Source organism: Podarcis filfolensis (genome assembly GCF_964270895.1).
Source record: "Podarcis filfolensis genome assembly, chromosome: 7".
In the NCBI taxonomy this organism is placed as follows: Eukaryota; Metazoa; Chordata; class Lepidosauria; order Squamata; family Lacertidae; genus Podarcis; species Podarcis filfolensis.
Window position 1 is genome coordinate 42,214,252 of NC_139603.1, and position 12,776 is coordinate 42,227,027.

Consider the following 12,776-nt stretch of genomic DNA (forward strand, 5'->3'; position numbering starts at 1 on the left):
GGCTCACATAAGGCCTTTGCTTTGCCTCTGAAATGAAGATTTGGTGAAATGTGTTTTATCTTTCAGTTCTACAGCAAATGCATGATGTTATTCAGGCTATATTTTTGCTGCTTAATCAGAGAATTGTCATTAGTTGGTCTTTTTGGTCCCATGGGAAAGAATTTTTTTCACTCTCTAGAGAAAAGAGAACAGTAATACAGCTCTTTTCAAATGATGATTAGAAGTGGAAGCAAGCGTGTATCTTTTGAACTCTGATCCCAGACAGACTGAGTTGTTGTGGTGCAGATTTCAAGGCTTTATCTGAAAATGCTTATATAGAAGCCAAGTGAGCTCTGAGAAGTCAGTCAGTTGTGAATATTTTGTTGTAATTTGGTTTCACTCTTGATGAAGTACATTCAAATGGAGCCAGAAGTTTTGTTTGATCTTTCCTGATAGTTGTGATTTCTGTTAGCACCAGGCTGGCTGAGAGAGTTGTGCTCCCTACTCAAATGAGAATGAACCCAGAGAGAGAAGCTGGCAAGACTCCCCTGTTTACATAATGTGACCTCTGAATGTAGATGGAAATGCTCTAATCTTCTTAGTGATCTAAGCAAAAACTGAATACCGCAACCCAGTTTCTAGGCATCCCAGAAGCTGTTTGAAAATAAAAGCTTCCCATAGAAATTTAGTTAAGCAGCACTTCCACTTCTATTTTTTGCTCCTGTTGTAATGTATTCCAGCTTATGCACAGACCTTATTGCATTCCAGTCTTATTCCATGTCTACCAAGTGATAGAATAATCAAAATACAAAATAAGCATGCAAATGGTGGGTGCGTGCGTGCATTTGTATATTTGATAATATTTTAAGTGCAGGCATTTTAGGTTCTCTTTCTAAATGGCTCAGGACCACAATACCTCAAGGACCACACATGAACCAACCTGGACCCTGCAATCGTAATCTGAGGCCCTTTTTTGTGTGCCAGTTCCACCAGAGCCCCAGAGGTCAGCAACACAAGAATAAGCCTTTTCTGTGGTGGTTCCCTATTTGTGGAATGCTCTCCCCAGGGAGGGTTGCCTGGCTCCTTCCTTATATATCTTCAGACGCCCCGGCAAAAGCATTTCTCAGTATTTATGCCTTTGGCTGATTGAACATTCTATAGCCCTTAAATGTGTTTGTAGGAAGGGCATTATTGGTTTGTTTTTGTTTTTTGCTTTGTTATGTATTATTTGAACTTTGTGATCTTTAGATGAAGGGCAGTATACAAATATAATAATAATAATAATAATAATAGAGCAAGAACAATGATGCTTATATCATTAAAACATTTGTTTCCCCCTAGCTCTGTGCTGCTCATCTACCAACTCGATCAGATGCACCAAATCACTATCAAGCAGTGTGCCGGGCCCTATTTGCAGAAACAATGGAGCTGTATACATTCTTGGCCAGAATTAAAAGTGCAAGAGAGGTAAGCATGGTAAAAGTCATGAGTGTTTGCTTTACTCATTTTTGAGACTTGTTTCGTTCTGTACACTAATATGTACACATACTATGTCAAAAAAGGTAATTTTTGCCAGAATAGGTTGGAGGACATTCTGTTGTAAGGATGATGCTTCCCACTGGACTTGTTAGGTAGGATTTTTAGAGCCTTTCCTCATCCTCTTCCAGACCTAGCCTGCCTATGGCTTTTACTCTCTCTTGAAATATTCCTATATTTGAACCTTTCTAGTGATATGAAAGATTCTTATACAGTACATCATTTGTGTGTCCCAGTCTGAGCAGTTTGTGTGTGGTTTTGCCCTCCCTTTTCCTCTGTCTCCTCCTGAGAGGCAGGGGGAGGGGTGCAACTGGAGCTGGTTCCCCAGTGGCTCGTTCAGAATGGTCCTATTTCTTTTTGTTATTCCTCTTCAACAATATTTCTGTTCTTCAGTTTCAACAGATTTCTTCTCTTGTCTGTTTCTTTTCATTTCATACGCTTACAGTTTCAAGTTTGTTCAGTATGGTGCTGCATATAATAAACTCTCAGCTAAATAAAAATGAAGGGTGGTATTCAATGCTAGTTCTACTCAGAGTTCATTCATTGAAGTTAATAACTTAGGTTCATTAATTTCATCAGATTTACTCTATAACACAAATTAATTATGCAGGCATTGTGATAAAATTAAATATTTAAGGGTGAAATACAACACTAAATAGATAGTTCAATCGTTACAAGCATTTCTGCTTGCCCAGCAGAATTATCTCCCCTCTCCTCCCACTGTGTGCTGTTCAGGGGTTTTTTCCTGACCCTCCAGAGCAGATTTGGGTGACGCATGGGGGATGCTTGGGAAGAGGGGAAAGCCTCATTGCACTAGCAGGAATCCTTGTGCTGGCTTCCACTAGAGGATCCAGCCCTAAGAGTTAATAAAATATGTAATGGGATCAAATGTAATGCTGCACATACTTAAATATGAGACAAATGCTGAGCTTTCACACATTGGCAAATTTTGAATGAAAGTTTGATATTAAAATGGCAACCTGATTTTGGCAACTTTAGCCTTTTAGTTTTAACAATTCCTTCTGACGACAGAGATTTGACCGTGACTTGCAGTACAATCCTAACCTTCTTTACTCAGAAGTAAGTCCTACTGAATTCAGTGGGGCTTACTTCCAGGTAAATGAAGTTAATATTGCAGCTTTTAGCATTTCTCTTATAGGTGGTATATTAAAAACATTGATAGACTTAAATTTGTGGTGACCAGAAAGCTCTTAAAATAACTGCTCTCTGGAGAGGTTTAGAGTGTGCACTCTGATTTAATGCTGCAGTGACCTTTGGTTCAATAAAGAATGAGCCATTTCCTGTCAATTCAACAAATCTCATTTGAGGATTCGACTTATGTTCAATGTCATCCACAGGGTCTATTTTTTCATGCTGATATGATAAAACTAGAATGTGTACAGATGTATATAATTTGTGTGGTGAGCCTGCTGTGGAAGTGCACTCATTGCATTTTGTTCAGAATTACAGCCTTTCCCCCAGATTGAGTTCAGTAGAAACTTGTTCTGCATAATTTTTGCAGAAGCTGACTGTGCACATGACTAATTTGCTGGAAGTAGTGATGTCATTAAACCTCTTGCCATGAAACTTAGTGCCCTAATGTTCATTTTCATTAGTTTTTCATCGTAATAGAGCAGTCAGGGTGAATTGGTTTTACAATTCTGTAATACAAACAACAACAATATGCTTACTCAATAGAGTTTACACATCAAGCACCCAAACTGTCTATTACCTGTCCTTTTGTATAGAAAGCAGTAACGCTTGTTATTTAAAATAAAGAAGGAAATGCAATCTCTCTCAATGGCTCAAGCTTTCAAATGATCTCTCAGGGGAGATTTCCCTGTATTATCTTTCCCAACAGATGTCAACCTTTTCTGGGATCATTAAATTTTCAGCAGCTTTTTACAACATGTTCTTAGCAAAAAGTTAGTTTATTTACCTGAAACAACAATGAGTGAAATTCAGGTTTCAGTTAGGTGAAATTATAATGGAATGTGTCACATTATTTATACAAAACTTTCAATTGGCAGTGGTGCAGAGATTTCTAGTGTTAAGCAGAGCATTGTATAATCAAATCTCCTTGGTGGAAAGATTTATATACAGATGCAGGAAATAATAAGAAAACAATAGAAGGGAAACATATACGCATGGCTTCATCTGACACAAACTGTGACAAATATGACACTATTACATCAAGTTAAATAAAGTACCTTTAAAAAGGTCAGGTCTAGAAATCTAGCAATAAACCGATTTAAACAACAGATGAACAGATTTCATTCCTTATATTACAAGTTTATAAGGTTGATTATAAGGTTGTTGTATATATTACAACTAGTTAATGTATGTGAAGTGCTTTTAACACCTGAAAATGTTATACAAATGTCAGCTATTTATTATTATTATTAGTGGTGGTGGTGGTAGTACGGTGAATAGCTTGGAGATAGGGCAGGATGTTCAAATACATTTCATATTAGGTATATGGGTACCCCACCAAAGAGGACCTCCTTCTCAACCTATAGACTTCACTTTTGGGGGAAACAGAAACCAATGCATGCACTCACAGATATTAATGGGCCCCCAGTGTTAGACCATATAGAGCTTCTAAAGGTAATAATCTGCAAATCTAACTGCCTAGCTTCAAGGCTGATACCACCCTCTTAGATCTCAGGTCAGCAGTGTCATTCTGAATCAAGTCATGGATAACAACTTTTTTAAGCAACCACTGATCCAACACTGATAAGCCAGAGTCCATTCTTGAAGTCCTGCGTTGACATCAAACCCAGAGTAACAAGGGTTGAAGGGAGAACTGCAACAACTGGAACCCCTTTCATTAACCTTGTGTTGTTTTCTTGCCTGTGCCCCTCCTTTCTCTTGTCTCTACCATTTTGATTCTGGGCCCCACTTCATCCCCACTCTATTCATCATCTGTTGCCCACATTGCAAATATATTGGCTGAGATTCAAAGATGCCGTTCCACTAGTGTACAGCCTCTTTTGGTTATGAAAGGGCTGGTTCTGATCTATTCTGACCATACTGCTGCTGTTTCATTGCAACATATCTACCTTCTATTTTAACCTTCAGAATTTGAAGAAGATGCAGGAAATGGACAGAGAAGGAACTGATGACTCCAGCGCTGATCTTGATGATTTAAAAACTGCTGATTGGGTAATACTGCCTTGTAAATAATACACTAAATATTGTGGCCAAATATTGTGTACGATTGTGGAGTGTTTTTTGTTTTTGTTTTACTGTTCGTGTGTTTTTATTTATTGATAAGCATATTTCCAAACCTCCAACTCTTTAAACATATTGTGGTAGTGTACAATAAAAACATCAGAATATCATAAATTTATAAACATTATCTATACAATTTATATAATACCTATAAAAGCTTATAAAATTTTATATTTAAAACCATAACTAAGAAAAGTTATAAAAGTTAATTTAAACTAGTGATCATTATGTTTTGGATCAGCTTAGTTATTTTTCTTAGTGGGCTAACATTTGATTATGGATTCTGAAAAATATTAATGTTCTTGATTCTTCAGGCTCAGTTTTGGGTGCAGGTCATGCGAGACTTGCGAGATGGTGTGAAACTGAAGAAAGTTAAAGAACGTCAGTTCAATCCTCTTCCCATAGAGTATCAGCTCACTCCGTATGAGATGCTGATGGATGATATTCGATCCAAACGCTATACTTTAAGGAAAGTTATGGTAAGCTGTGACAACACAAGTTAAAAAAGAAATGACCACCTTTCACTGTGTCTTTTGGTGAAAGTCAGGTTTATGATTCCACACATATCCATAGAATGGTGGTGGAAACCCTGCAGCTTGTATAGATGGCATTATGCTGACCTCTGGACATTGCAGGCCCGCTCTTGTTCTGTAGACCACTCCTCTGGAAATTGCTTCCTCTTCCATGGTGTGTGCAGAGGCAGTTTTAAAGGCGGTGCGACTGGTTTGTCCGCACTGGGTCCTGGTGCCACAAGGGATGCTTCAACAATGGTGTAGAACAGAGCACGAGAGGCAGGGGGTGCTGAATTTTAGCATTGCATGGGGCACCGCTGAAATTTGAGAGCCCAAAGAGAGAGAGGGGGGGTGGGTGGGTGTAAGTAAGTAAAAGAGAGAAAGAAACAGACAGTGGGAGACACAGAGAGAGAGCCCAGGCGGAAAAAGCCTTATAGGGCATATAACATCTTTGTTGCTGGGAATCACAAGTGGGGAAAGTGCTCTTGCACTCATATTCTGTTTGTGGCCTTCAGGCCTATGTAAGAATAAAATGCTGGACCAGCAGCTGCTGTTATGATCATTTTGGCAATTTGGGTAGGTGGGTGAAATGGAGGCAATATGTAGGTGGAGGTTGCCAATGGCTGCAGCAAGCAGAATTCGTCCCATTGTGCCTTGCTTCCTTTTGGCTGTTGTGATAGTTCTGGATTTTTGGTCTGATTCATCAAAGATAATTCTTAATGTCAAACAACATGTTATTATCTTCAGCACCCCTTAGCTGATTGAAGACTGTTGATGCGTTTCAGTGATTATGATGGTTTTAGGATGCATTGCCCTGTTTCCATTTTCAAATTACCAGATGATACAGATGTGCAGATAAAACATTAGTTTTCTCTCTTTCAGGTCAATGGAGATATCCCTCCACGATTAAAAAAGAGTGCTCATGATATTATCTTGGACTTTATCCGATCTCGACCTCCATTAAATCCAGTATGTAATCTGATATGTGCCTTTTCCCGGTTAAGATGTAGCTTTTAAATATATTTTGTTTGCAATAATTATTTTTATTGATGCTCCTACCACTTCTCACCTGAAAAATGCTGTAGAATAGAAAACACAAACATTTTCCATATAATCTATCCCCTTTCAGCTTTATAATGCTTGCATAGAAAGTTAAAACAAGTAACAGGAATTCTTTTAAAATAAAACTCTCTGGTATTTTCACTTTCCTTCTCCCTGCTCACAGTATATTGCTCTCAGTAGGTTTTCTCACCTTGAGTCTTGTACTCTTCCTCCCTTCTGTGGCCAATTCCTGCCCAGACATTGCCTCTCTTAATTCCTCACACACTCGTTGGGCCATTTAACCAGGGACAGGTATGCCCAAATGCACTTCCTCCTGTTGGTCATGCCATCTTTTCCCCTTGATATTTAACATATACAGGATTCAGACAAGCACTAACTTTATTGCTGCCAGACTCACTGTTGAATTAATACGCATTCCTTACAAACCTATTTCAGCTAGCCTTGTTGTTTGCTTTCTGGGTTTTTTCATTCCTGACTCTGTCCACACAATTTCCAATATCAATTTTTATTTACACCTGTATTTCTTGATTCAAGGAGGGAGAGGTTTTAATTCACTATAAATCATATTTCCCATTTAACTTGTAGCCTCCTAGTTGTTGTTTTTCCCCCTATCATCCCCAGTTCCTGATGAATATACTCTTTTTATTTGAAAAGGGGTGGGGGAATACTTTAATTTCTAAATGGGGCAAGTACAATTACTACCAAAAAATTAGCTGCCTTTGCATTGAGCACTGAGGAGAAACAACATGAAGAAACAAAGTTTATCAGACCTGCTATCTTGAATTTGATCTAGTTCAGAACCAGTAAGGTTTATTATATAAACCTGTCTGGATCAATGCCTGAATCCATCCCATAACCCTCTGTGTGTTTTATTTTACGAAAGACTTCACCATGATAATAATTTGCTGTACACATCTCTTGTGAAGTGTTTGGCATCAATTCTCTACTTTTGTATTAATGTTCACAAGGCCTCTGCAAGAAAACTAAAACCAACCCCACCAAGACCACGTAGCCTCCATGAAAGAATACTGGAAGAAATCAAGTCTGAAAGAAAACTGAGACCCGTCTCTCCTGATGAGATCAGGCGCAGCAGGCTAGGTATTTTGATTTTGATTATATTAGTCCTGGGTGGTACTCTGCTGATGAAATTATTGCATATTGCTAATGGCTTGTATCCAACTGGTGTCATTCCGCTTACTGAAGGCTCATTGATGAAGCAGAGCCTTCTATCACGAGAACAGGGAATGAGACATTCTCCAGTGATTCCCCACATACCTGCACACTTTTGTGTTGATTTGGGGGTGTGGGGAATAAGGGGCTAAAGAGGGAAGGAAATTGCTAAACAAAACCCACCTGCTGATTTTGATAGGAGGTGATTGTACCTAAGTTGCTTGATTCTTGCAGGAGTGAAAAAACCAGTATGTTCACTGAGCTCTCTTCATAAGAATAGTCATTAAAGTGAAATGGAATGTCTGCAAGCTCAGGAGCTCTGGTTGCTTATTAAAAGGCACATGGGCTCTGTATTTATTAAAGTAATAATAATGATCAGTGATTTAGACCAGCTATTTCAATTTTCAGTTATTTCATTTTTCTTATGTTGGTTTAGGAAAATAATAATTGCCACAGTGATCTTTGCTGGACACATGGAGTAGTTTTCCACTAATTTAGTGACAAGTAGCAGTGGTTGCTTTCCTTTTGTACAAAGCAACATGTCACTTATTCTTTTGGTGTATGGGGTGTGTGTTTTTAACTTCTCTTCCAATTTCTGCACAGTAGTCCTACAAGATTCCATTTAAATGCAATAGTGTGATATCTAGTCCACATGTAACAGCTTGGAGAAGAGTGATACCCATACCACTTTCTACATTAATAAAAATCAAGGTAGATATATGCTGCAGCATTGGACACAAGAACACACATCCTCTCAAAAACTAAATAAAAACAAGTCAATGAAATTATAGGGCATTGATGCAACTGGAAAGAGATGTTTGTTGTCTGACACTTAAAAATAAATATATGCTGAAACTCTCACATATTAAAACTTTTATTTAAAAGTCATAAACAGCACCACCATGAGAGGACTTGTGTATCTACTATTAATGTCACAGGCAATAAAGAAGGAAATGCCTATAAATGGGGAGGGAACCATCTTCGTCCCCATCAGGGCACTAGGCTCCACCTATGCCAGCACAGTGTTTCTTTAAATTTTGTTGTTTTCACTGCTGCTACCAGAAGGCAGAAAAATTTGCTTTGGGAGGATGGATCTTTTCTTCCAAAGTGGAGTTTAGCAACCCCTAAATTATACTGTCAGAATATTCAGTGTGAATACTATTGCTGTTCAAGTTATCTATTTACACATCCAGCTTTACAGTATATAATTATGCACCAGCAGTGCATACTCTGATTATCAGCAGTTGCCTATTTTCAGTTTTCATGAGAGCATAGTCAAGTGGTTAAAAGCATGAGTTGTAAACCAATTTTAGTTCAAATTTTAGCATATTGGGCAGCTTTAGGCAGACCACCATTTTTCAATCTTAATTCCGCGTCTGTAATTTGTGGATAATACAGGCCTACATTCCATGGTTGTTGTAAGGATTACTGAGTGAAGTATGTGAAGCACTTTAAGCATTTAGAGAAAACACTATAATCACCAATAACTGCTCTTTTTGCAGCCAAGATGACCTTATTCTCATCAAAAAAATGATAGATATCTTTGAAGAATAGTTATTTTGTGCATTTGGCAATTTACAGTTGGGAGTAGAGTCAGGGATTTTATGCCAGTACTGAGATTAATTGACCAAACTATTTTGAGTACCTCTGCAATTGCATGTGCCTACCTCCTTGAAATGTAGTGCCATAATATTTGCCACCATCCCCCACCCTCCTTATGTATTTATGCATGTATTTCTATTACAGAATAACTTTTTCAGCAGCATCTTTGTGACAGGATTCATTTTTTTCCCTTTACCAGTGATCCTAAGTACATTCATAGCCATTTCTAACATGACAAATTCCCTATACCAAAATAATTTTGAAATATAAAATAGAATTTACAAAATCAAAGCTGAAAAATTGCAGATCTGTTTTTCCATGAGTATATGCCACAGAAACCTGCTAGCAGTCAGAACTTCCTTGCAATTAAACATGTGAAGCAATAAAAATGTGTATTTTTTGTATGCAACAGTGTACACAAAGATTTATATGCAATTTTCTACACTCATTTAAGTAATTTGTCATGTGTCAAGTGGCCCTTACTGAAATCGATGTGACTTCGGGCCAAATTAGAAGGTATTAATCCTGCATGCAGGCTTCAGGAAAGCCTTTACTTATGGCCATGTAATGTGAAGGCAGTGTAATGTTTAAAAGATTATCACCACATGTGCAGCCCAGTTATGCAGAGTATCTGTACACCAGCATCATCCCTGATGAGAATGTGCAACAATGATAGGTCTATTATAGACGCGCATATTGGGGGCTGCAAATGCAGTAAAGATCTTTTAAATATCATACTCACTGTGCTCTGCATGTGGAGTTAATATTAGCTAAACTGGCCCTTCCGGGGAAATACATGTTTAGGATCCAGGTGTTAATGTATTTCCAACCTCCCATGATGCTGTTGCAGTGTTTACACTTACACCTTTACTGCTGTAAAGAAAAAGTGTCTGACTCATTTCAGATTTAGATTGGCCTGTATAATACAATTTGAAATGTCTCTCATTTAAACTAACCTTCTGTTTTCTTTGTGTTCCCTTAAAAACAGATTGTTTTTCTTTTGTCATTTTGATTTCTTTTCTTTTCTTTTTCCAGCAATCCGGCCTCTTAGCATGTCTTACAGTTTTGACTTGTCAGGTAAAAAGTGCTACAGCACCTGACGTGGTTATTGTGATAACTGTAAATCGTGTTCCATTCCATTTCTTTGTTTAATGTAAGAAAAACATCTGAAGGATGTTTTTCCAAATCCTAGTCTGCAGATTTTAAGATTAATTTAAATATCATCTGAGATACACACTAAAATCACTAGCATTTGTGTAAACATTTATTTTTAAAAATACTGTAGTTATAGAAGAGTGCAGAGCTAGTATAATATATTTGAGTAAATACCCATTACTCTGACTGGGCACCCAAAGGGAAGGAGTAACTCCTCTATGAAGAAAGGTTGCGGCATTTGGGACTTTTAGTTTAGAGAAAAAGTGAGTAAGCGGTGACATGATAGACAAGTATAAAATTATGCATGGCATGGAATAAGTTTTTCAGAAAAGTATTTCTGCCTCTCTAATAACACTAGTACATGTGGACATTCCATGAAGCTGAATCTTGAAAGATTCAGGACAGGTAAAAGAAAGTACTTTTTCATGCAGCACAAAGTTATATGGAACTCGCACCCATGGCAGGCAGTGATGGCCACTAACTTAGACAGCTTTAAAATAGGATTAGATACAGTCACGGAGGAAAGGGCTATCAAATGATGGCTCTTATCTGCCTCCACAGTTGGAGGCAATAATGCTTCTGGATACAAGTTGCTGGAAAAACAGGGTGGGAGAATCATCTTGTGCTCAAATCCTTCTTGCGGATTTACCACAAGCATCTGGTTGGCCACTGTGATAATGGGATACTGGACTATATGGGCCATTGGCCTGATCTAGTAGACTCTTCTTGGGTTCTTATAAATTTATTCACAAACCGTTTATAGAAGATTGGTTCTGTTGGTTCACTGTACCAGTGCAATGCTCCACAATAGTGTTGGTCCAGAACTCCCTTCATACATGAGCCAATGACAGGCATGATCGTCTAACCACGATTAGCAGTGGCCTCTAGGCTCATGCAATTTTCCTCCACTTCTACATGAGAATTTTCCTTCCCTTTGATTTTCATATGGCAAGATCAGAGCTAGGTTTGAAGGAGTCCAGGAGAAAAGCCCCTCCTAGGACCTCCCATATCACCCTGGTCTTTGCATCAAGGAAGCTTAACAAGTAGCTTTGTCACTTCTTAACATGTTTTCTCAATGTGGCAGGTGCACTGCAAAGTGAAGCACTTTCTGAGGGTATTGCCACCTGCCATTTTCATTTCCTAGAATACCTCTTGGCATCAAGTCCCAGAAGCATTCTGAGGAAAAGCAGATGTTGGGTGGATGCAGCCTTGGCAGCCACTTTGCAGCATGGACACCACTTTGGTAAAAAAAAAATAAAAAAATTAACAAAGAAAATGAAAAGTTATTTCAGAGTCTAGCATTAGCCCTGAATGGCCTTCTTGTGGCCTATGAGTCCCAGCATTTACCTGACCATTGCAGGTGCTCACAGTGGGCCTAAACCATAATGTAGTGTAATATCACATATGTACTAGTATTTCATCTAACCATGGTAAGCACCAAATCAGAGTTTGCAACTATCATTAAAAGTAGCTTTCAGAACTCTGAGGAGAGCTAAGCAGGGCTAGCAAAGATTCTCGTACAGGCGTAACATTAGCCATGGCTAGTTCTGAAAATCTAAGAGAGAGAGAATTCACATGGAAAAGGGGAGGAGGAAGGGAGATAAAACGAGAACTTACTATTCTTTCTTGAACTCATAACCTTATGAGGTTGTTTCAATAGATACAGTGGTACCTCGGGTTACAAACACTTCGGGTTACAGACTCCGCTAACCCAGAAGTAGTACCTGAGGTTAAGAACTTTACCTCAGGATGAGAACAGAAATCATGTGCTCTGTTAAGAACAGTTTCAGGTTAAGAACGGACCTCCAGAATGAATTAAGTTCGTAACCAGAGGTACCACTGTACTCTCTTTTTTCTGTTACTAAAATTATATGTGCTACATTAAACAAGGTGACATCCAGTGATATCTGCCTGCTTGCACAACAATGCTTTGTGTTTCTCTTCTCCCCATTTCAGCCCCCCTGCATGCCCCCAAAATCTGCTCCAGAGGGGCTGCTGTGGGGAGGAAAGAGAGGTGAAATCCTGTTGCACAAATGGACACCCACTTGTAATATGTTGGATCTGACCCATAACCTTTCACACTAATACATTAATATGCTGTAGATTTATTATTTAACATGTTACAGATTTCAACCATGCTTTGGATTTGAATATTATCTAAAGAGCTTTTGCTTTTCTGTTTCTGTTTAAAAAGTTTTATAACAGGCAGGCATGTGTATCACACAGAAATATGATGTTGGTACTTTATCGTCTGAATTCTGTACCTTCCTCTGAGTTGTGCTTTTGGGGAGCAAATTGAGGAGCTTGTGGATAGAAGAGGGATAGCACATGATCAGCACAAGCTTCAGTTATGATGATTTTGGATTAAGGAAGAATAGGCTGCATTCAGGAGTTTTCTTTAACTGTGTTGCTGTATGTGTGTGTTTTATTCAATTGTTTAAAAATGGATATTTCCATTTGCTTCCATGTTAATTGGTGCTTTCATCATCATCAACCTCCCTGCTTGTTTTGTCTGATGATTTGATG

General features: G+C 38.4%; 1 protein-coding gene across 6 annotated transcripts in view; it reads left to right on the top strand.

The window, feature by feature from the left end:
* Positions 1-12,776, top strand: part of SPIRE1 (spire type actin nucleation factor 1) — an 81,979-nt gene that overhangs the window by 40,723 nt on the left and 28,480 nt on the right. For 3 of the 6 annotated variants that reach the window (XM_083622578.1, XM_083622580.1, XM_083622582.1), the window contains exons 4-9: positions 1,321-1,446; positions 4,597-4,680; positions 5,064-5,228; positions 6,144-6,230; positions 7,292-7,421; positions 10,131-10,172. In XM_083622578.1, coding sequence (XP_083478704.1) covers positions 1,321-1,446; positions 4,597-4,680; positions 5,064-5,228; positions 6,144-6,230; positions 7,292-7,421; positions 10,131-10,172 — 634 coding nt within the window. The remainder of the gene's footprint in view (positions 1-1,320; positions 1,447-4,596; positions 4,681-5,063; positions 5,229-6,143; positions 6,231-7,291; positions 7,422-10,130; positions 10,173-12,776) is intronic. The other 3 variants (XM_083622583.1, XM_083622581.1, XM_083622579.1) reach the window with 1 other exon arrangement.